The 25,727-nt window shown below is 35.3% G+C and overlaps 3 protein-coding genes across 4 annotated transcripts in view; 2 read left to right on the top strand and 1 right to left on the bottom strand.

The window, feature by feature from the left end:
- The first annotated feature begins 391 nt into the window (after positions 1–391).
- Positions 392–4,114, top strand: LOC105698297 (SET and MYND domain-containing protein 4-like). The gene is made up of 5 exons (XM_012422426.1): positions 392–1,672; positions 1,773–2,053; positions 2,133–2,291; positions 2,549–2,692; positions 3,352–4,114. Exons 1-5 carry the CDS (start codon positions 619–621, stop codon positions 3,598–3,600), a joined length of 1,887 nt encoding a protein of 628 aa, XP_012277849.1. The 5' UTR covers positions 392–618; the 3' UTR covers positions 3,601–4,114.
- Positions 4,115–4,364: 250 nt separating this feature from the next.
- Positions 4,365–15,141, bottom strand: LOC105698301 (protein 5NUC-like). Of its 2 annotated transcripts, none has more exons than XM_023432092.1 (8): positions 14,859–15,141; positions 13,715–13,946; positions 9,437–10,036; positions 8,774–8,938; positions 8,244–8,348; positions 6,849–7,016; positions 5,417–5,606; positions 4,365–4,978 (listed from the first exon to the last, which is right to left on the bottom strand). In XM_023432092.1, the coding sequence occupies exons 1-8, from the start codon at positions 14,981–14,983 to the stop codon at positions 4,779–4,781; spliced, it is 1,785 nt and encodes a 594-aa protein (XP_023287860.1). In that variant the 5' UTR covers positions 14,984–15,141; the 3' UTR covers positions 4,365–4,778. The 2 variants fall into 2 exon arrangements, with proteins under 2 accessions (XP_023287860.1, XP_012277874.1); XM_012422451.2 differs by lacking the exons at positions 13,715–13,946; positions 14,859–15,141 and adding exons at positions 10,654–10,885; positions 12,524–12,628.
- Positions 15,142–20,857: 5,716 nt separating this feature from the next.
- LOC105696594 (apyrase) overlaps positions 20,858–25,727 on the top strand; it is a 7,945-nt gene continuing 3,075 nt past the window's right edge. Inside the window, exons 1-6 of the mRNA XM_023432093.1 lie at positions 20,858–21,046; positions 22,067–22,292; positions 23,597–23,713; positions 23,948–24,028; positions 24,114–24,315; positions 25,022–25,127. Of these exons, the coding sequence (XP_023287861.1) occupies positions 20,910–21,046; positions 22,067–22,292; positions 23,597–23,713; positions 23,948–24,028; positions 24,114–24,315; positions 25,022–25,127 (869 nt within the window). The 5' untranslated portion in view covers positions 20,858–20,909. The remainder of the gene's footprint in view (positions 21,047–22,066; positions 22,293–23,596; positions 23,714–23,947; positions 24,029–24,113; positions 24,316–25,021; positions 25,128–25,727) is intronic.

Below are 25,727 nucleotides of genomic sequence, written 5' to 3' on the forward strand. Positions count from 1 at the left end.
ACATGATAAAAAAATTATATTGTTAAATGTGAATGCAATACATATTTAAAAGATATAGATAGACTCGAGACCTTTTTACTTTTAACGGCTTTCCATCTTCCGGCCTTTCCAGCATATAAACCACACCTCTCACGATTTTCGATTTATAAGGTATGTACCTTTATTTGTTACCAGACTGAAAGTGCTAGTGATCTCGTTTTTTCATATAGTGAATACGTAATTCGGCTAATAAACCCACGTGAGGTGATAGTGCAAGAAGTGAGCGCTCTCGTCAAAAATACGTGTGTACCTTTATTTGTATTACTAGACCGGAAGTGCTAGTGATCTCGTTCTTTCCTATAGTGAATACGTAATTCTGCTAATAAACCCACGTGAGATGATAGTGCGAGAAGCGAGCGCTCTCGTCAAAAATACGTAATAAACGTCGTAAGTAAGGCTAGTGCTATTCCTGGCTATTCTACTACAATACACTACAATACAAGATAAGATACAAGACCGGAGATCTATGGAGACTGAGGTGGCACTACGGAGCTAGTACAAATTCAGCATAAAAAAAAAATAAAGGAACATAGTATTTCAAAGAAACCATATAGTATTTAAGAAGTTTTTTAAAGCAAGATGGAGAATGTATTGAATATTCTTAACCGAAAACTGTATGAAGTTAATCGACACCCAGAGTTTAATGCCAAATTCAAGATGTTGAGTACCGATGAACAACGAGTTATATTTACATTTAATCTCCTTGAAGAATTCGGAATTAAGCCAGAGTCGACATGTGAAAAAAAAAATGCGGCCACATCTGTAAATATTAGAGTAAAAGGAAATGAATTATTTACCGCAGATCCTGCCAGCAGTTCACGGTACGTTACCGCATGGAAAATGTATTCCGAAAGCATAGCTCGTGCTCCTCCTCGGTCGAAGGAGCTCGCTCTGGCCTACGCGAACAGATCTGCGGTTCTATTTCGATTTAAGAAATATAAGGAATGTTTGGAAGACATCGATAGAGCTTTGAGTCTCGATTACCCTGACGATTTAAAGCCAAAGCTGTTGTTACGCAAGGGAACGTGTCTCAAGGCCCTTGGGAAGCCAGAGTATGAGAAGACGTTTGAGGAAGCTCATCAATTGATAAAGAAAATGTCTGTAACGGAGAATATAAAGACTGTTCCTAAAAGTACAGTCCAGATGAAGAGGCTCAATAAAGTACGTGGGCAGGTAAAAGAAAAAGAACACCATGTACCAAAGATTCCTTCTTGTAATCCTGAAGTTCCTTTTGCATCCGATGCCGTAGCAGTTAAGTATGACGATATTTTTGGGAGACATCTCGTCGCCACCCGAGACATAAAACCTGGGGAAACGCTAGTCGTTGAAAAACCTTATGCTTTGATTTTGGCACCGGAACATATGTACACACATTGTGCCAAATGTTTAGATGTTGCTTGGGACAGCATACCATGTGACCATTGCGTATATGCGATGTTTTGTTCCGAGAAATGCAAGGAAGAAGCTTGGAAAGAGTTCCATGATATCGAGTGTCCTGTAGTTGGTCTTTTGCTGAATCTAGAGATGAACATACTTGGCTTGCTGAGTATGAGGCTTGCTGTTGTTACCGTAAGGAGAATGGAAAGTTTCGAGGCACTACGGAAAGAATTTCAGATCGTTGATAATTGGAAAGGTACAAATAGAACATACGATGATATCTTTTGCATGTCAATTATTTCTGAAAAGTCTAAATCTACAGCTTTAAGTGACGGTCTTGTTCTTTTTTTATACAGATCCTCGAACAAGAGGCTACGCGGATGATGGAAAGTTTCACAGCGAAGACTATCGTAGCGTATACAGTTTAACGACTAACGCCGACAAGAGGTCTGTGCCGGATCTCTTTGGGAGGGCATTAAATACAACGTATATTCTCTATTTTTTGGCAACGGAGACTGAAATGTTTGGAACGAAGCTGAAAGCAAATCTTCCATCCCTTGCGAAAAATTCAGATCTTACCTTTGTTGGTGGAATGATATTGCGCCACCAGCAAATGATTCCTAGCAATGTTCATATGGTATGGAGACTTCTACGTTTAACTTTATACGTTATATAATCATATGTCTCTGTATCCACTTTATTATTTCTGTTATTAGTTCGTAGAGGAACGAGATTTTGATAATGTTGAGCGCGGTGCGGCGCTCATGCCATTTTTCAGTCTTATTAATCATAGCTGCGATCACAATATCACTAGGCAGTCCTTAAAGGAGCATATGGTTCTTTATGCTCTATACCCGATTGAGAAAGGTGAACAGGTAACTATTAAGAATGATTCTTACTTCTACATAGCCGAACAGTAATGCCATATAAGTCCATTCCATAGTAATAATTATAGTAAAAGGTCTATCGATACTTTTTCAGAACAAAGTTCGTCAAATTTGTTTCCGAATGGCGTTACCATTAAAAAGGGTGTAGAGGAATTTCATTATATCGACTTCGATTAAATTTCTCAACGTCTTTCATATCACGTTGATATAATTATTCGTCCTCATAATTTACTTTAATATTTCAGTTGTTCGATAACTATGGACTTCTCTATGCTGTTATGGAAAAGGCTTCTAGACGGAAGAAACTCAAGGAACAGTTTTTCTTCGACTGTAATTGTCTACCGTGTGAAGAGGATTGGCCTACGTACTTTCACTTGCCATCGTACTCGGTAAGTAATACGTCTGATACAAAAGAAATTTGATCTTAAGGTGAAGTGAAACCCTCCTCAAATTAGTCGACTTGCATAAGACACTCTTTTTTTAAGGTTATTAAATAGAACCGTCTAAAATTTTGACACATGACTCGTGAGCACCTATGAGAAACAAAAGGGTTAGGACAATTGTACGGCAATTTAGAACACTCTGGTAATCGAGAAACTCGCATTTAAATGGAATAAAAGCAAAAAAAGTGTCTTATGCGCTTCTAGGCTAAGACGATGGTAATACGAGGTCTCGGAGTGAAAATTTCGTTGACACGGAAATCACAGATAGCGCAAGGGTTCTTCTGCAATCAATTAGGACCTCAGAAACCATGAATCCAGAGGATTTCTGGAGTTTTACTTCGATTTCTTTATAATTATTGTACGAAAACGACAGGTGGAGTATAGCGTTTAGTACAATACTCAATATAATTCGACACAGCTGTCGATGTAAAAAAAGTGTTTCACTTCACCTTAATATCTAAACCGATAACGACTACAGTTTTGTACACAATCTTTAACGGAGTCTATTGTTTTAGCGAATGTAATAATTTGGATTCATGTTTGATAGATAGCATTTCACTTTATCATTGATATTCCTTCAACTAATACTTTTTTCTCAATTACAGCACTGGATCTCTTCTCCACAGGAACGAGCGAAAATCGAGAAAGCCCTCAGAAATTTTAACCGATACATGGAATTGGCAACGGAAGGGGACATTGAGACTGAACCGAACATGTTAAAAAACATGTTCAAGATGATCGAATTCTTGTTCGAAAATGTCCCTCTGCCTTTTGTAGAGATTAACAATATCATTGAAACAATTAAACGAGTTGAATCCCTACATGGAAACACTTTTCTCATGCCAAAAATCTAAGTGTGCCACCCCGAGTATTTCATGCATGTGTTTAAAAGTCTTACCAAAACTACTTTTAGAACGACTGAGCTGTAAGAGCTTTTTAAGCGCATCAGTCGTACTGAATGTTTTTATGGGCACAGAACAGTATTTTATTATTAACATTACCTATTTTTTTATAGTTCAGCACCGGACTGCAAACTACTTAATGAGGTTGAATGACGGATATAATCATGTCTAAAAATCAAAGAGACTACTGTTTTGTTTTTGTTGATCTTATAATATTTTAGAGAGCTTGTCAATTACTATTTTATGCTTTAAGTTTTAACAGACTGTAGATGTAAGTGCGACTTTCATTTATATATGTTTCTGCGTCGTTATTTTCATATGTTAACTGTTGTATTTGCTCAAGATGTAATTCGTCCGTTAACAGTTAATAGGGTGGATGCTTACAAGAGAAAAGAATGAATAAATTTTAAAAGCCATGTGTGCGAACACTGCAAACAAATAAAAGGGATGTGATGTGTTTTTAAAACCAGGAATTAAGTACAATCTGCCTATTTCATGTATCAAATTAATATTTATCTGTGATTGAGATTGGTTTTCATGAATTTTGGATAGGATCTAATTTTATACTTCGTCACCCAAAATCTGTGCTTATCGGATGCTGCAAATTTCAGCATGTCGCTTTACCACCATACAATCTGCATAAACAATCTTGTTAAATAATACTCTATTAACATTGCTCTTCCAAGTGTCTCACCGAAAGAACTACTAACTAATAATTATTCTCCACTTCACATTTAACGTGATTTTATTAATATTATCAAATGATGTTAAGAACAAGCTCTTACTCTTAACACGTTTATGTTAATGTTCATTATACAGAACGTCAACGGTGTATAAAAATGAGAAATAGTTAGAATTTATATAGTTTTAAATAGTTAGAATTTTGTCAAGGAGAATAGGATTCTCCTTGACAAGATTCTTCATCGCTTTGAAGGTAAACAAAACTTAATTTAACAATAACTAAAACATACTCCTATCGACGCGTTGGTTGTAACGTCGATTAACAATGTACATTTCTTCCGTCGCGATTTTAAAATTTCTAGTTCTAGTTCCTGCCGGAATTAATTAACACTCGATCTTTATAAACAAAAAAGAAACCCTCTAAAAATGAATCACATGATTGACGGTTTTCAGACATTCCAAGAAACAATTGCCAGCAATAGAACTATTACGTAGGATGAACCAGAGTAGCTGGTACCATCGGAACTTCCATTCTCCGTTTCGTCCACTTTCTTTTCCGTATTTTGGTAATTTATTCTCCATTCCGTGGAGGGATATACCGGGCTTCTTCTTCCTAAATATTCCACCAAAATGTCGTTCGTGGCAATTCCTAAAACAGAGAAGTATAATTGATATCGACCCAGTGACCACTGTTATATAATTGTTAGGTAAATGTTACGTTTTCGAAACTAACACGTTATATAGTATAAAAGTAACATGGAAGTTAGATGTTAGTTATTATTTCTCACACGGTAAGGTAACATGTTATATTAATGTTACAATTTCAGTTACCTTAAAATAATATGAATTTTTCATACATTTAATAAAAAGGATCACGCAATTTTATCCAAAATTATATCATTTTTCATTTTTAATTATTTTTTTGTANATTCACATTGGCAAGTTTGAAACGATACAGAGAAAAGTTTCATATATGAGACCTCATCACGGCATTTTCACATCGCCTTAAGGATGCAAATGAAAATATTACAAGTGTAAATAATGGTGAGGAAAATAGACAAAGATGCTCTTAGTCTTTAGTACTCACCGAGTACAGTGTGCTTTAAATTGACGAGCATTTTGTATCCATCTCCACCACTTTGCGTAAAGTCCGTCATGAGGACTTGATAAGTCTCATTTCGGAGCAGATCGCTATAAGTCGGTATCAGACAAGAGGCACAGCGAACACGAACGGAAATTACTCTGGAATTGGGTGGTTTAACCAAATCATAAATCACCTGAAAAAATTGTATTGAGGAATAATTATAAACTGAAATAAAAATAAAAAGCATTAGGTTGTTAGGTAGTTATTGCGGTTTTTGCTGCTTAATTGAACCGTAATGACTTGGGTCGGACTAGTAATTAATATATCTTTAACATATTGGAGTTTAGTTTGCATAGTTATTGTATCTTTGTATTTCAACTTAAAGTGCGTAAAAGAATTTATACAACAATGGTCGTGTTAGCCACACACTGACTGAATTAATGATTAAACTAAGAAAGAACAATTAATATATCTTTAACACGTTGGAGTCTAGTTTGCATAGTTAATGCATCTTTATATTGCAATTTAAAGTGCGTAAAAGGATTTATGCAACCTAAAGCGCGTAAAAGAATTTATGCAACCTAAAGTGCGTAAAAAGATTTATGCAACAATGGTCGTGTTAGCCACACACTGACTGAATTAATTATTAAACTAAGAAAGAAAAATTAATATATTTTTAACATGTTGGAGTCTAGTTTGCATAGTTAATGCATCTTTATATTGCAATTTAAAGTGCGTAAAAGGATTTATGCAACCTAAAGCGCGTAAAAGAATTTATGCAACAATGGTCGTTTTAGCCACACACTGACTGAATTAATAATTAAACTAAGAAAGAACAATTAATATATCTTTAACATGGAGGAGTCTAGTTTGCATAGTTAATGTATCTTTATATTGCAATCTAAAGTGCGTAAAAGGATTTATACAACAATGGTTGTGTTAGCCACACACAGACTGAATTAATGATTAAACTAAAAAAGAACAATTAATATATCTTCAACACGTTGGAGTCTAGTTTGCGTAGTTAATGCATATTTATATTGCAATCTAAAGTGTGTAAAAGGATTTATGCAACCTAAAGCACGTAAAAGAATTTATGCAACCTAAAGTGCGTAAAAAGATTTATGCAACAATGGTCGTGTTAGCCACACACTGACTGATCTAATAATTAAACTAAGAAAGAATATCTTTATATTGCAATCTAAAGTGCGTAAAAGGATTTATACAACAATGGTCGTTTTAGCCACACACTGACTGAATTAATTATCTAACTAAGAAAGGGATATTGTTAGAACACGCGTTATGAAAGAAGTATATGAACCGCTTCTCCGAATACCACTGTTAATTTATCGTTATCATAAGAGGTGGGTAAATATCTTAATTCCTTCCCGTGAAAGCATCATAAATTGGAAGATAAAAGGAGAGAGATCCAGACCTGAAGACCAGAGAACTGAAGAAAGGCTCCATTGAGATCAGATGTTGTTTCCAATTGAAGAGACCGGACACTCCATTCCAACATTTCCAAAATATTATCACCAGTCATTGAAACCCTGACGAGGCCATTTGAAAAAGGGAGAACAGCCAACACATCTGCCGTAGTGATCTGAAAGGATTTTTTTCTTATTTTTTTTTCCACCACTGAAATTATTCATAATAATCGTCCCAGGTAGAAATTCATGATCCTCGTATGACGAGGAAATTCGATTTACAAACAATTTGCCGACCATTTGTTGCATGAAGTGTCTGCAATATTTGTACGCACATTACACAGTAAATTCGAAGAAACATTTGCGGTAAATTTGTCATTAATGGTTGCAGCAATGTATTCACCGCATACTTGAGTCATACGCCAGTTATGACATTTATGAGCTGAAAATTTATGGAAAATTTAACAGGAGCTGTAACATCATTCCATGACCTTAATTTCCGGATGTTGTATGAAGATAGTTGATGCTACAAATGTGAGCTAAACGTGACGCTGTTTCATGTTTCCGTTTCCATCACCTAATTACTCAAATATGAACTACGGACGCTGTAATTGTTTATTCGTAATTTGTGGGATTAATTTAGATGGACATATGTGGACAAACATTGAGACATTACATGCACTTCATTTTGTTTCATGTTTAAGTGTTTTTGGTCCGTCATTGCGTACTGCAGATATGAGTTCCAAACGAGGACTTATAAGTGACACCCTCGTGACTCATTTCATGATCTTTTATGAGACAAAATTTATGAAAATTTTGCATCATTTTGTCTATCTGGGATTCCTGATACCCGATCATTTTTGCGTCTTGTTTTCGATGTTGTTTCATGTTTAAGTATTTTTAGTTTGTCATTGCGTACTGCAGATATGAGTGATGAGGGTGTCACTCATTTCATGATGATTTTATGAGGCAAATTGTATGCAAATTTTGCATCACTTTGTCTATCTGGGATTCCTGATACCCGATCATTTTTGCGTCTTGTTATCGATGTTGTTTCATATTTAAGTATTTTTAGTTCGTCATTACGTACTACAGATATGAGTGATGAGGGTGTCACTCATTTCATGATCTTTTATGAGGCAAATTGTATGCAAATTTTGCATCACTTTGTCTATCTAGGATTCGTGATACCTGATCATTTTTGCATCTTGTTATCGATGTTGTTTCATATTTAAGTATTTTTAGTTTGTCATTGCGTACTACAGATATGAGTGATGAGGGTGTCACTTATGAGACCTCGTTTGAACTCATAAGTGACACCTTCGTCACTCATTTCATGATCTTTTATATTGCAAATTGTATGCAAATTTTTCATCACTTTGTCTATCTAGGATTGCTGATACCTGATCATTGTTGTGTCTTGTTATCGATGTCCTGATGCCTCCACTATGTTGAACCGCAATCGCAGCATCGGTCCACCCTTCGTCTCCGGCGAATTGTCTGGAATTCTATAAGTCAATTATAAATTAAAAAATACACGCAATTGGAGGGGATTAAACACTGAAAAATACATTTTTTATACACTTCTGCAAAATTGCGTGTAATTCTGAAACAATTTAATGTTTTTACTTGAAGGTAGAATTGTCCTGAGATATAATCACTTATACAGAAAGGTAATTTCTCTTTACTTCCCAAAAATCACATTTTTGGTCTATGACACTACCCGGACAGAAATTCATGATGAGGAAAATCAATTAACAAACAATTTGCAGGCCATTTTCTGCATGATCAAATGTCTGATATATATATACGCAAATTACAATAAATTTGAAGAAAAATTTGCATCACTGTCTATCTGGGTAGGGATGCCCCGTAAGGAAGAAAATATTTTTCAGTGTCCTATGGCTTTTTAATATATGAAGTCATTATTTACGTAGTCTATGAAGGCGTCCGTGAGGAGGTTTCCCAGGTTACATTCTTTTCTTCGACACGTTTTGCTGTCTCCATCGAGAAGAACGCGAGTTGTACCAACAACTTGGTGAGAGACTTCGTCAATGGCTTTTCTCCATTTCTCCAGCTCCTCTAGAATATCTGGAGCCTAGAAAATGAAGAAAAGTCAACTCTAAATGTTAAATACAACGCCCATATTCGATTCAACATTAAAGATAAATAAATAAGACAGGAGAAATTATGAAGTGAGAAGGCCCCTAAGAGCGCCCAAAGGCGCGCGACGTTTGGTCCAATATTGCCTGCACGGTCAGAGGAATCTCGCCCATAAGTCGAACTGACTCCGTGTACAAAGGCTTAAAAAAAAGTGTCTCAATCAAAGCTCCCGTTTCAGGGGGGGTTTCACTTCACCTTAGTTACTCATATTTTATAAAATGATTTTTTTTAAATATTTTCAAAGTGTCAGGATAATTCCTTGGTGCTCGCGAGTCACGTGTCAAAGTTTTGGACGGTTCGATCCAATGTCCTTAAAAAATAGTGTTTTATTTAATGTGATCGTTTAGAGGGGGGCGTTTCACTTCACCTTAGTCGTTCTTATTAATCTTAGATTAAGAAATAATAAGTAGTAGATTAATAAGCCGATCAGTACCTGCTTTACAGTGGAGTCCACAAGTACGGGATTCCCCTGGATACTTTGGACTTCCCCGTGGGAGTCGAAAGTCGTGGTGAAGTTCCCCAGGTATTTCGTGTAGGCGTAAGCCTGGACTACGTAGACTTTTCTTCCGCTTTTCTGGACCACTTCCGTGGGATAAAGCCCTTCCGGCATTTCCGAATCTGGCTGTTTCCCTGAATACAGAAAGGTGTTGGTGTGGCCCCCGATCACGAGGTCGATGTCTTCGACCTCCCTGGCGATCTTTTTGTCCGTCTCGTATCCAGAGTGGCCCAGGGCTATTAAAATGTTTACTCCTTCCGCTTTCAGCTTTTTAGCCTCTCTCGAGACGGATTCCACTTCGTCCAGGAAGTGGACCTTCTCTGTCATGGATATGAATTGCGTCTCTGGGGTCAAGTACCCTATCACCCCGATTTTGGTGCCGTTCACCAAAAGTACGGTGCTCTTCGCCAATTTTGTAGCTTGCAGCTTGGGCTCGTCTTTCAGATCCAAATTTGACGCCAAAATTGGAAAACTCGCGTTTTCGATGAAAGGCACCAATCCGGACACTCCGTCGTCGAATTCGTGATTTCCCAAACTCTGAAAGATACGGAAGAGAAAGACGTTCGATTTTATTTTTATCTCCTAGTAGTGCACAATATTTTTTAAATGTGTTTTTTTTTTGTAATTTCCGCTAACCCTAGTAGCAGAAAATATTTACCCTATATTCTCTATATATTTAACGAATATCGTACATTTTGTAAATACTTAGCAGACATTTGAAATATTTGCAAAACGTTTAGAACATTATCTCTATAATATTTATACAATATTACCTCCATGTGATTTCATAATATGTTACTAACAGATGTACAAAACATTTCGTTTCATTTTAATATTTGTATTTTTTAAATATTAACCTGCCGAGTACATTATAAACGTTTTAAAAACATTTTATATCAAAATCACACGTTTTGCTCCCATAATGAAATAACGGAACGAAAATATTAAAAAAATTATTGTTTTGATACCAAATGAAGTGTCCGATAATAATCGTGAAGTAAAAAATGTTGTTTTTTTATTGTATGTTCACAAATTAAAAAAATATAGTTGCTGTATATGTTTGCAAATTATGGAAACTAAATATGTCATGTCAGGAAACAGGGCCAAGTTTTGACCAAATACATTGTTAAACTGAAAATTGAATTCATACTTACAATCGCATCCGGGGCTAAGAGATTTAAAAACCTGGTGACAATTTTCCATTTATGGATATTGTACCAGATGGTTCCCTGGTACGTGTCTCCAGCATTTAAAAAGAGACTTGGAACCGTCGAATTTCGAGCTTGTCGAATCAACGTGGCTATTCTTGCAAAACCCCCATAACACTTTCCTGTCGTAGAATCATTCCAACTGCATCTCGTTGACACCCTTGACGTCTCTTCGAATCTGAATTTCAACAAAAAAGAGATCACATTTAACCTAGGAAGACGAAGTAATTTTAAGGTGAAGTGAAACACGTCGAGGAACTTGATCGACGTCGGTAAAAAAAGGTTTTTCTAAATACGTTGCCGACGTTCGTTTTTATATCGACAGCTGTGTCGAATTATATTGAGTATTGTACTAAATGGCATACTCCATCTGTTGTTTTTTTACAATAATTATAAAGAAATCCAAGTAAAACTCCAGAAGTCCTCTGGATTCATGGTTTTTGAGGCCCTAATCGACTGCAGAGGGACCCCTGCGCCATCTGTGATTTCCAGGTCAATTAAATTTTCACTCCGAGACCTTGTATTACCATCGTTTTAGCATAGCAACGCATAAGACACTTTTTTTTTTATTATCAGAGTGTTCTAACTTGTACAATTGTCCTCACCCTCGATATACAAGATTGTTATTATTCGTCGTAGTGGCCGAACAAATTAGCCGCAAAATTAATTACGGCAGGAAACGGTAAAACGGAATTTACAAGTGGCGTATGCCACGCTCGGCTAGCAGAAACGTCAAAATCAGCTGATCGCTCCGGCCACGTGACCAATGAGCCACATATCAAAATTAATCAAATTCTGATATCAAAACTAAACAAATTATGATATCAAAACTAAACAAATTATGATATCAAAACTGAACAAATTAGCTGCAAGAATAATTACGGCAGGAAATGGTAAAACGGAATTTACAAGTCGCGTATGCCACGCTCGGCTAGCAGAAACGTCAAAATCAGCTGATCATTTCTCCCACGTGACCAACGAGCCACATATCAAAACTAATCAAATTATGATATCAAAACTAAACAAATTATGATATAAAAACTGAATAAATTAGCCGCCAGATTAATTACGGCAGGAAACACTAAAACAGAATTTACAAGTCGCGTATGCCACGCTCGGCTAGCCGAAACGTCAAAATCAGCTGATCGCTCCCGCCACGTGACCAACGAGCCACATATCACCCGAGCGTGTTCTCATATTGGAGGCTTTAATAATTGTATATCGATCGAAATATGAGAGCTCGACGCCATTTTCGTTCTGGTCTGGGCTAAGTTAAAAAATCTTGTAGAAAAATCCAAATGTTAAAAGTGACAGGATAATTCCTAGGTACTCACGAGTCTTGTGTTAAAGTTTCGGACAGTTCTATCCAAACACCTTTAAAAAAAAACTGTAATTCGAGTCGACTGATTTGCTATTACTTAACAGGGAAACCCTTGGGTCACTGTAAAATTCATAAAAATAGTTCTAAAAATGTAATGGAAAAACAGAATGCTTACGAATGAGTGGATGAATTATGCCGTGGGAGAACCTAATGTAAACGACGCAAATGAAGTAATCACGATAAATAATTACTGGATTTAATACATAGAATTAGTATTCATTATCGCGCGGTAAAAACCCCGGATAAAATCCCGGAACGTCTCTTCCTCGGAAACTGACTTTCTGGTTTCGTGTCATTGAGCAATCTCGAAAGCTTACATAATTAATGACCGTATTGTTGGATGATTATCAATTATGCTAGTCGAACTCGAACACTTGCGGCCTCGAAGAGCCACTCGTGTTGTACGAGCAAAGCAATAAAAACGATTTTACACACTTCGCTGTACTTATCTTCATTATCAGAAATCTCACATCTGCCTTATACTTGTCTCTAGATTCTTCGTTTTGTCCCAATGTTCTCAATGTCAGCTAAAACAACTGCTTACCTGTCATTATCGTAATACATCCACAGTTACGAATTATTATAAATAATGAGAGCTACTTACCTAGAGTACATGTCATTAGTATATACAATCATCAAAGTCTCCAAGTGACCGAGTCTTAATATATAAAATTGACAAATGTTATTTTACTATGTAATATATCCACAGTTACGAATTACTATACATAATCAAAAGTATTTACCTAGAGTGCGTGTCATTAGTGTATACAATCTTCAAAGTATCCAAGTGACCGAGTCTTAAGGTGAAGTGAAACCCCCTTCAAATCAGTCGATTCGAATACAACACTTTTTTTTTAAGGGTATTAGACCAAACTGTCCAAAAACTTTGACAAATGACTCCTGATCATCTAAGAATTGTCCTGACACATTCAAAATTTGGATTTTTTAACAAAATTTTTCAACTCAGCTCAGACCAGGATCAAAATGGCGTCGAGCTCTCATATTTCGATCAATATACAATTATCGAAGGCTCTGATATGAGAATCGAAAGGGTCAGGACAGTTGTAAAACAATTTTAAATACTCTGGTAATCGATAAACTCGAATATGAACGGGATAAATGCAAAAAAAGTGTTGTATACGCTTCTATGCTAAAAGGATGGTAATACAAGGTCCCGGAGTGAAAATTTAATTGACCTGGAAATCACAGATGGCGCAGGGGGTGCCTCTGCAGTCAATTAGGACCCCAGAAAGCATGAATCCAGAGGATTTCTGGAGTTTTACAAAACATTTCGTTTCATTTTAATATTTGTATTTTTTAAATATTAACCTGCCGAGTACATTATAAACGTTTTAAAAACATTTTATATCAAAATCACACGTTTTGCTCCCATAATGAAATAACGGAACGAAAATATTAAAAAAATTATTGTTTTGATACCAAATGAAGTGTCCGATAATAATCGTGAAGTAAAAAATGTTGTTTTTTTATTGTATGTTCACAAATTAAAAAAATATAGTTGCTGTATATGTTTGCAAATTATGGAAACTAAATATGTCATGTCAGGAAACAGGGCCAAGTTTTGACCAAATACATTGTTAAACTGAAAATTGAATTCATACTTACAATCGCATCCGGGGCTAAGAGATTTAAAAACCTGGTGACAATTTTCCATTTATGGATATTGTACCAGATGGTTCCCTGGTACGTGTCTCCAGCATTTAAAAAGAGACTTGGAACCGTCGAATTTCGAGCTTGTCGAATCAACGTGGCTATTCTTGCAAAACCCCCATAACACTTTCCTGTCGTAGAATCATTCCAACTGCATCTCGTTGACACCCTTGACGTCTCTTCGAATCTGAATTTCAACAAAAAAGAGATCACATTTAACCTAGGAAGACGAAGTAATTTTAAGGTGAAGTGAAACACGTCGAGGAACTTGATCGACGTCGGTAAAAAAAGGTTTTTCTAAATACGTTGCCGACGTTCGTTTTTATATCGACAGCTGTGTCGAATTATATTGAGTATTGTACTAAATGGCATACTCCATCTGTTGTTTTTTTACAATAATTATAAAGAAATCCAAGTAAAACTCCAGAAGTCCTCTGGATTCATGGTTTTTGAGGCCCTAATCGACTGCAGAGGGACCCCTGCGCCATCTGTGATTTCCAGGTCAATTAAATTTTCACTCCGAGACCTTGTATTACCATCGTTTTAGCATAGCAACGCATAAGACACTTTTTTTTTTATTATCAGAGTGTTCTAACTTGTACAATTGTCCTCACCCTCGATATACAAGATTGTTATTATTCGTCGTAGTGGCCGAACAAATTAGCCGCAAAATTAATTACGGCAGGAAACGGTAAAACGGAATTTACAAGTGGCGTATGCCACGCTCGGCTAGCAGAAACGTCAAAATCAGCTGATCGCTCCGGCCACGTGACCAATGAGCCACATATCAAAATTAATCAAATTCTGATATCAAAACTAAACAAATTATGATATCAAAACTAAACAANGTATGCCATTTGGTACAATACCCAATATAATTCGACCGAGCTGTCAATATAAAAGCCAACATCGGCAACGTAGGCATTTAGAAAAATCTTCTTTACCAACGTCGATCAAGTTCCTCGACGTGTTTCACTTCACCTTAATAGATAAAATTGAGAAATGTCATTTTATTACCTAATACATCCCCAGTTACGATACATAATTTTAATTTAAATTACGATACACGGAATTACAATACATAATCAGGTCTATTTACCTAGAGTGCATGTCATTGGTGTGCACGATCCTTAGTGTGAGTCCTTCGGTGGCTGAATCTATAGGAAGTCCTTCGATGGCCAAGGCGAGCATCAATAACGCGATCGCTGACACCGAAGGTGACATTTTTGATGACAAGCTTGGGGAACGTCAAGGGGTGTCACTTTTGGGAATAAACAGGGATATATATCAGTCGCTGACGGGTGTCATATCCGAGCGGCCTTTTCGGCGCGACGAGCGAGAGATCACTGCTTAGGCGTCTCGAGTGCTTTCGTTTCTGTCACTGTGGAGGGCTTCGGATTCAGATAGCACGAGTCCGTGTCAGGGGAACTAGAGACCTCGGAAGGAGGCATTTTATTCATCCTCCGATCTTTCCGAGCCTTCCCTAGTAGCATAGAATAATTTCTAAATATTTCTTTGTAATCTTTGCTAAATATCTCAAGTGACAGATTTTCTTCATTTTGTTTTTCTTGTATATTTCATTCGAAGATATCTGAAGGAGAAGACATCTTCTCTCNACGTATAGAGAAATTATATATGTTTTAACTTATTAACATTATAAAAATACATTTTTTACTTCACTTCTTTTTTACATTTTTTATTTACGCCGCGGAGACTTCTAATTATCTCGCCGGCGAAATGCGGTAAAGAATTCCTTAATTAAATAATGGAAGAAAATGTCTATTATAATGAGAATTAAGAACGAGACGTGGTATTTTATTTTAATGCCAATTGGTAATTTTACTTTATAATTATCGGCTTGGATTGAGAAATTAGATATTTTTATTTCTGCTGAGGAAACCTCTAATTATCTCGCCGGCGAAATGCAGCAGATTTCTTAGAGATTATTTTTTAACTAATTCCTTAATTAAATAGTAGAAGAGAATTGCAATTATAATGAGGATTAGCAACGAGACGTGGCATTTAACATTAATGCGAATTGGTGATATTATTTTGTAATCATCGGCTTGAATCGATAAGTGCTTATTTAATAATACATTGTATGTTTCTTAGCTTAAATTCACATTCATTAATTAATACGAAGAACTATTGTTTAATGCAGTAAATTATATCCTATAATAAGTGCAGAACATTAAGTTTTTATTTTAGACCCAATTTCATAATTAATTAACGGACGTGAATTTAATGAGAATTAGCAGCGAGCCGCGAAGTTCAATTATTTTTTTAATCTCAGGCTTCGCTTAAACAATTCTTATTTTACTTCACAGTAAATTGTGTTTAGGGAGTTCAGTATAATTATTATTTAAAATTAATACGCGTTAATAAAGGCGAGGAATTTTTTCACCTAACAAAGTATAACATATGGAGGAACATTCTGCAAATCACGCATTTATTATAATCCTTTCTTCAATTCATGAAGATTATCGTCTTATAAAAAATATCCCAAGATTATGATTTTTAAGTTAGAGACGTAAGGACGGGGGATTAATTTCCTTTTTTTCATAAATTACTGGAAAATCCAAGATCTTGAACGAAAACCTCTGAGGGTTAATTAAGAATACATATAATAATCTTTCTCAAGGTATAATAATTTTTAGCCGGCATTTTGTCGATTTCGATCTTACAATTTATTTTAGCCTCATTAAAGTGGAAAAATAAAAATACGAGGCAGGATGACGTTTCTTCAAATGTTACGAAACGTTCTGGCATTAATTATTTATATAATCGGTTCTTTTCCTGACATGTGACGAAGTTCTATTTTTAACGAGATAGCGAAATAAGGAAGCGACATAAATTTAGTAGTTTGTCAATAATTCATATTTCCTGCATTTACCGAAATTACCACAGTCATGTTTCTCTACATAAGTGCAGGTAAAGACCAGTTTGAAAAATTGCAATTTGTTAATTCATTCGAGGGCTTTTTCTTGGCTCGGCTGTCGCGTTCCTCTTCTTATGCTTGCCATGTGTTATACACATGTGACGACATTTTTCACACCTGAGAATGTTGTTTCATCCAATAATGTTATCGCAAAATTTACGGAGTCGAACAGAAGTCGGGGAATAATATTGAAGTACTTGGATAAATAACCAGGACAGTAAATGTTACGAAAGCGCAGTTTTGGCATTTATTTCCCGAATTTGCGGCAACAATGGAGTTTAATACGAGGAGTGATAAAAGTGACAAGTTACGATGATAAAGAATGTCGACGGAGTTTAAGTGATCCCTCGTGAAAATCTGTATTAAAAAATGAAGGGATTAGCGGTGGAAATTTTTCATCCTTCGCGGGAAATTTATTAAAAATTATCTGATATTGCATGAGGAAAAGATCTTGGGATGAATTTGATAAGGTCATTTAATGGGCTTAAAGGATTGAGGGTGTAGGATGAATGGTATTGAAATATTAATTAATATTAAAAGTGGAAGCTTGATTTAATAAAGCTTTTTTGGAACCACTTTGAGCCGCCTCGTTAGCCATTTCGAATTTTCTTTCTGGTATAAAGCATCTTTTTTGAGTGGAAAATTATTTATTTATAAGAAGAGTGAAGTAATTCAATACTAGGCTTTAAAGAAAAGAGGGTGCAGGATGAATGCTATTGAAATATTAATTAATATTGGACGTGGAACCGCAGTTGAACAAAGCTTTGAGCCGCTTCGTTAGCCATTTCGAATTTTCTTTCTGGTATAAAGCACCTTTTTTGATAGGAAAATTATTTATTTATAAAAAGAGTGAAGTAATTTAATACTAGGCTTTAAAGAAAAGAGGGTGCAGGATGAATGCTATTGAAATATTAATTAATATTGGACGTGGAACCGCAGCTAAACAAAGCTTTGAGCCGCCTCGTTAGCCATTTCGAATTTTCCTTCTTGTATAAAGTGCCTTTTTTGAGAAGAAAATTATTTATTTATAAGTGTGTAGTAATTGGATACGAAAAATTGAAAAGGAAGTGAATAGTTGGTTTCTTTTAAAATACTTTGATGTTTAATTACGCGTTGCTGAGGGTATCTAATGGAAATTGAAGGACAAACCTGCATCTGCATATATGTACCGTGTACTTTTACTTAAAATTTGTTAATTTTATCCGCAAAATCCGAGTTAACCCGTTCCAAATTCGCAATAATAATTCTCACGCGAATGGCCGAGTCCACGTGGCGAAGAGAGACGCGAAGCATTAAGTTGGCTGAAAATTGGCAAACCGGAGGAAATACATTTCCTCGTTACATCACGCTGTCTTGTTTCGCATATTAAACATAGTTTACTTGCAGGCATTTCTTGTTCAGGAAACGTTAATATTCAGAATATGAGTTTCTCGAGCTTATTCAACGATAATTATGTTAATCGAAACTTCAGTAATCACACAAAACCCTCAAAATGAAGTCTTCTTTATTTTTAACGCGCTGTTAAAATTACTTATATTCTTCATTAATGTTAAATCTTTTTTATAAAACAAATTTCTCGAGCGTATTCAATGAAAATTAGGTTAATCAAAACCAGGAATCACGTAAACCCTCAAAATGGAGTCTTCTTTATTTTTCATGCGTTGGGAAAGCTTCATGTCTGACATTTCCCATGTTCTTTTTGAAGATCTTTTTTTTTCAAGTCATTCTTCATATGTATCAAAATGTTGCAATATTTATAAAATATTTTGAAATTTTAAGAAAAGTTTTATACATATTTTCACATTTATATATATGTACAATGACCCTTTTATATCACCTTAAGTTATCCTACAAACGAGGCATTAAGAAAAAAGGGAAGAAAGCTTCATGCTTGACATTTCCTGCGTTCTTTTTTTTTTTCAAGTCATTCTATATATGTACCAAAATGTCACAATATTTATAAAATATTTTCACATTTTTATATATACATAGAATGACCCTTTCATATCACCTTAAGTTATTCTACAAACGAGGAATTAAAAAGAAGCGGAGGAAAGCTTCATGCCTGACATTTCCCGCGTTTTTTTTCAAGATCTTTTTCTTTTTTACTTTTAATGGACTCTCGTTTGGCTTTGATCTCCAGGAAATGGACGTTTCAGAATGAGCAGGACATAAGAAAACGCGCCACGGTCGCTATTCAGATATAGAACTTGCGTCTTCACGCCAAGTACACAACGCGCTCGTATACAACGGATATACTTCATTTATTTCCCGTCTGAAGTTGGCAAGCCGCCCTTCTTGCTAGCTCTTTTTCCTCTTTATACCGCGGGGATATTATTAGATATTGCACTGTTAAAAAATTCATAAAATTCAATGCACTTTTAGTACACAAGGTTGCAGCACAATTATAAACTCGACGTCTTAACAGTGAATCAGTATATTGACACCGCAGTAAAAAATTCGATTCTAGGAATTGTTACAATGCTTGTATTTTTAAGAAAAGAATTTCCTAATAACCTGGGAATTTCCATGAAAAAAAGTGGAGCAGAAAAACATCGCCCGGAATAGTCGTAGATGTGAGAATAGTAGATATTGTCACGTTCATTATTTATTCGATCGAGATAAATCCTTATCATCTCCGATAAGAGCCCCTACGAAATTTCTCAATACGTGAAAGCAGTAAACTACACATTTCTTAACAATTGCTCCTCCCTGAAAAATATTTTATTATTTAGGTAATTAACAAATTATACGAAGGAGTAATTTGTTTGGAAATCATTTCTCTTTGGAAAAGGCGTTAATTTTCTTGATTTGAACAATTCTAATGAAGTCGATAAAAAGTGTTAAGGAATTCAAAGGCGAACGGTCGTTTATCTTTTTTATTTCTTTGTCGCAAGGCAGGTGCGTAGATTGCGCAACATTTGGATGAGGCACTGTGAGTCTTTAGTAGAAATTAAGCAGGAATAAAGAAAGGTCTCTTTTGAACGTTTCGATTCGTCGAATCGCTATATTTTTCTTACCCGAGGCATAACATTTGTTGCGACCTTCGGTCTACGTTGGAAGCGTGATTTCGAATGATTGCGACACGAGTCGAAACAATTTATCCTCAATTAGGTATGGCCTCGATTCTCGGCCGTACGAAAATTTCTAAGGCACGCGGTATTAATTACGTTGAGGCGATGTCTCTTGACAACGACAATAATCACCTCTTGCCACTCGTGGGAAATTCTATCGTCCCTGAGTCCCTGAGAAGCTTGAGGAACGTTCGCGATTTCCTCGCGAAATGTCTGCCAGAAATAATCGTTTCAATTATCTTAAATTGAGATGTGCTCGTAAACCGCAATTACGTACACTTTTACGCACAATTAATACCGAGAAGCGGTATTTTGTGAGGTTCTGCATTTCCTTGCAAGAAAAATTGCGTCCATGCGGAGCCATGTGGTGGTTAGCGTCGCGTCCCCTCCTCCCTTAGCAACGGTTGCCAAGGTAATCGTAGCCATAGACGCGGTCTCCATGGCAACGAATTAGCGTCATGGCATAGATTTCGGAAATGCCTGCACTTTTATCGTTATTTATTAACGCTGTGTTATCAAAATTAACTCGTTTCGTAATGTAAGATAGTAGTTTCAACAACGTGTGTATAAAATTACAAGGGTTCCATATATAAATGTTAAACCTCTGAAGAATGAAGTAACGATACATGATTTTGTAATTATTATAGTTTAAAGCGTCATTAACGATTTTAATATCATTTGCCGATAAGATTTGTTTGTTCAACTGTTTAATCGGTTTTCAAGCTTGGATGTCTCATCTGAAACAATTTGTTTTAAAATAATCGGTGTTTAATGATATTTTATTACATAATCGTAGAAGAACGAGGTGGTACCCTTTAAGATATCATTTTATAAATATCAATTTAGTGACACGTTCAACAATTAAATCTATTTCAGAACTTAGATTTAAACGCTTTGTTGTGGTTTTATTTATTCTTCCGCGTTATCGTAAAATTCACGTGACAAGCACGTTTAGTGTAACGCCGCGGAACGAGTCATACAATCGGCCTTCAATTTGATTTGCTTCTCTGTCGACACTCGGATAATGAAGCTTTGCTAATCGCACTTACCTTTACAGAGATAATTGAGTTGGCGAGACCGAGAGAACTCTCGGTCGAAGTGATTAGGAAGTCCCTGATTCGGCATTTCCGTTGGAGCCATGACAGAGGTCGCTTCGTGGTTGGTTCTTTCCCTTGTGCTGACCTGTCATGGCTTCGTTACCCGTGACGTCACCAAACAGCAACAAGCTAATTTGTTCGAATTATCGGTCATACATCTCAATGATTTTCACGCAAGGTAAAACAATTAAATTAACGTTATATCGTCCATTAGTTTTCGATATTTATTATATTATACAGAGTGTTCCATTTTTAATTATTTATAAGAATATTACATTACTTCTACGTATGAAATGTGTATTCCAATATTTCATATTTATTCAATACTTCATTAATTGGACATTGGGTTACATTGTTGCTCGCTCGAAAAATCTCCTGATTTATTGGATTGTTCCATAAGTCGCGGATAAATTTATTAAAGTTTAACAATTTACTTTTCTCTATGAAACGAACCAAGTATTAATTAATAATATATTTTCTGGCACAGCTGATTTCTTCTTGCCATCCTCCCAGAAATTTTATTTAAGTTTGTAATTATTTCTAAATTAAATTCGCTGCGAAAAACAAATTTGACCGTGAACATATGGAACTATATAAGACCTAATTGAGAAATCTAGGTTGCATTGGTTTCTTTTTGTCACCATGGCCTGCATTTGATTCGAGGACTGATGAATTATGTAAATGACGAAAAATCCCTGTCATTATCGAGACCTTGCTCTGATAATAAAACTCATCGGCATACTATGTCATTACAGTAACAATATAAAGAATTGTCGACTTACCTAACGATTTATTTCAATTTAATTACTTAAATACATGTTTTTATTTTCGCTGGTTTGTGGTATAACGTATATACAACGTGACATTTTTTATAAAAATTTTCTCCAATTTGGGTGCACCGAATCGTTTGAAACTTTAACACGTGATTATGGAGGCCCTAAGAAAGAACGCGATGCTGGTGAAATTTCATTTTTCACAAAAAAATGTCATTTTGGTTCTGGTCTACGGTAAATATACAAATTTTTTTGAAAAAAAAAAAAAATGTCACGAGCATCGCGTTCTTCCTTAGGGCCTCCATAATCACGTGTTAAAGTTTCAAATGATTCGGTGTACCCAGTTTATATATATATTTAATTTGTTAATATATATTTAAATGTCACAATATTTATAGATCATTTCACCTTACTCTGGTTTCTAGATTTATGCAGACGGGTCCTTCTTCTGGAACTTGTTACGAGGAGGTAAAAGATAAATGTCTCGGTGGGATCGCTCGTGTTTATACAGCCAGTCATCGTTTAATGAAAGAGAGGCGCAATGCAATTTTCTTGAACGCAGGAGACCAATTTCAAGGCACTCTTTGGTACACGTTACATAGATGGAACGTTACGGCGACATTTTTAAACATGTTGCCCCACGATGCTCTGGCAAGTTTTTAAATAAATTCCTCATTCTATTCTGAGATGATATGTGCCCATAATTATGAAAGTGGTCTAAGTCAAAATTAAAAAAAAAAACGAGTTTATCAGTTATTTCACGCCATATTATTTCAAACGAAATTAATTCAATGTAATTTCGAAACAAAAAATATATGACTTAGACCACTTTCATAATTATGGGCACATATGAAAGGCGCTCGATAAATTTAAATTCATCTATACCCTTTTCGGTGGGAACGTCATTTTGAATACTCAAGTGGGAACATAAGCTGGCGCGTCACGTTACCGTCATTTTTAGTTATGTTGATGTTTTTTTACAGTCTACGTTGATAATTATACGAACTGAAGCGTTCCATATATCATTTCCGTAAAGTAATGACGAAGAGATCGACTTAAAACTGTATAAATCCCGAAAATTCATTATTCTAACGACTGTTTAGGACCAACGTCGCCATCTGTGACGTTTAGCTGTAACTAAATTTTTTCTCTAAGAAAATTATTAATGGTGAACATGATTCCATTTTATCTTCCGCTACGAATAATCATCGCAATAATAGACTGTTAATTCCTCATTAAACGTGAATGTCGATTATTCAAGGATGCTATAACGCGTCTAAAATTAAATCCACGTGTCATTTATTCTCATAAAATGATCATGATTAATTGAGGCTCTCAATCGCATTGTTCCCATGACGCGCAACTAACAGCAATTGGTATGATTGTCAATGCTTAGAACATGTCCTAATTAATACGATTGACCTCATAATATCCCATACAATCAACATATGTGCCCATAATTATGAAAGTGGTCTAAGTCAAAATTAAAAAAAAAATGAGTTTATCAGTTATTTCACGCCATATTATTTCAAACGAAATTAATTCAATGTAATTTCGAAACAAAAAATATATGACTTAGGCCACTTTCATAATTATGGGCACATATAACTTGGCACAAGTTAATTAAAAAAAATAATCAATGATCGTTAATCTGTAAGAAATAATTACACCATACATTTTCCTCAATGATAATTCTCACGTTCCACTTGGATTTGTTTTTGCTGCATTTTCAATCAATGTCTGCGAATAAGTCTTAACTTTATCTCAACAATGACGATCATGTTCCTCCGATAATGACTTTTGCTACGATATTTATGACCGTCACGTGATTTCACGGCTTATCGGCACAGATTACGAAATGAAAACGCATTTCTGATATTATCGAGGATTAGATAATTACTCAGGGAAGTGCAACGGTTAGAGTAATTATTTATGAAAATAAAATCATTTTTCAGACTCTCGGCAATCATGAGTTCGATGATAAAATTCCTGGAGTGGTTCCGTTTTTAAAAATGATCGATGCTCCAGTTGTGGTGGCAAATATTGATGCAACTGATGAACCAGATATGAAGGTAAACCAAAATGGAAATTTTTAAATAGTATATTAAAGTATATAAAAATTCGTGCAAAATTACATTCGATTTAGTATTTTATACTTATTCTGTAAATTCATCATACTATTAAGGTGAAATAAAACACGTCGAGGAACTTGATCGACGTTGGTAAAAAAGGTTTTTCCTAATAGGTATCGCACTTTCATGTCACCTTAACAAATTAAAGAAATAATGTTTAATAATAATTTTCAGGGCTTGTACAAGAATAGTACGGTTCTTGAAAGAGGTGGCAGGAAAATCGGCGTAATTGGTGCCATCATCTCATCTACTGATGTTAGGAAAGAAAATTAATTATAATTAATTATAATCCCTGCAAACTTATCCGGCATTTAAAATTGACTTTGTCATTTATTTGCAGACTCTCTCCAGTAGTGGCAAATTAAAATTCCTCGACGAAGTAGAGAGCATCAACGAGGAGGCTAAAAAATTGAAAGATCGAGGAGTGGATATTATCGTGGTCTTGGATCATTGTGGCTTGGAGATTGACAGAATCATCGCTAAAAAATGTCCGGACGTTGACCTAATCGTTGGAGGACATTCCCACACCTTTCTGTATTCAGGTTTCCTTCCAGACATAATATAAAGATTAACTCTTTGGCTACTAAGAGCGCCTAAAGGCGCCCGACGTTTGGTCCAATATTGCCTGCACGGTCAGAGGAATTTCGCCCATATGTCGAAGTGGCTCCGCGTTCAAAGGGTTAACTATCATCAGAGAGAAATATGTTATAAATTCCAAATTTAATTTTCGCGAGAAGAATTGAAGGATTAAATTTAAGTTTCTCCTCGAGGGATTTTTATTAATATTTTTTAAGTCAACGGCACGTGGAAATTTAAAACAAAAACCAGTCATTACTTCCAGATTTTATTATTTAACTGTTTAATGTTAGTAAATGATTCGTAGAACTTTGAGGAAGAGGAATAAGTTGTAAATAATATTTTTAAGAGAAGAAAAAAAAGAATTGAAGGATCAAACGAAACATTTAGGCTCCTTCTTGGGGCACCTGCACTTGCACCTGCACCTGCAGGTCTCTCGGTAATTAATCCAGCCGCATGACGCGTCAAACTTTCAGTTGGCAAGGTGAAATTATTTTCGATTCGTAATTCATGAAAGGATCCTTCAATCGCTTTTAATAATTATTTCCTCTCGCGCCTCTCTTATATCGATTTCCATCCGGCATGATACCGAGCGATCCCGATCGACTTTAATTATCATACTGGAAATTAATAAGAGGTGTGTATTAAAATAATTGCATTGCTGATTTTCAGGTACACCACCTCTCAACGATGTCCCAGAAGACGAGTACCCGGTCGTTGTGCAACAAGAAACAACCAATAGAACAGTCTTGATCGTTCAAGCTTCTGCTTTTACCAGGTAACTTTATATTTTTTTAAATAATAAATATATTTTACATAACATTTTCCACCCTCTGTGATTTGCATAGATCGTAAGTTAAAACAATTGCAGTGATCTCATAAAATTAAAACTTTAACATAAACTTTTAACTGCATTTTAAACACCTTCGTTTTGCAATTTCTTTCAAGTATTTAGGAAATTTGCATAAATGCAGTCGCTTGGTCGATTTAAATGTTTGTATTTGCATTGAAACAATAAATAGTCAATATAATAATAGAACAGTCTTGATCGTTCAGGCTTCTGCTTTTACCAGGTAACTTTACATTTTTTTAAATACTAAATATATTTTCCATAACATTTTCTACCCATTGTGATTTGCATAGATCGTGAGTTAAAACAATTGCAGTGCTCTTATATAATTAAAACTTTAACATAAATTTTCAACTATTCTGAGATGATATGTGCCCATAATTATGAAAGTGGTCTAAGTCAAAATTAAAAAAAAAATGAGTTTATCAGTTATTTCACGCCATATTATTTCAAACGAAATTAATTCAATGTAATTTCGAAACAAAAAATATATGACTTAGACCACTTTCATAATTATGGGCACATATA

This window comes from Orussus abietinus, unplaced genomic scaffold (genome assembly GCF_000612105.2).
Source record: "Orussus abietinus isolate OABI.00-Male unplaced genomic scaffold, Oabi_2.0 scaffold173, whole genome shotgun sequence".
Taxonomy (NCBI): domain Eukaryota; kingdom Metazoa; phylum Arthropoda; class Insecta; order Hymenoptera; family Orussidae; genus Orussus; species Orussus abietinus.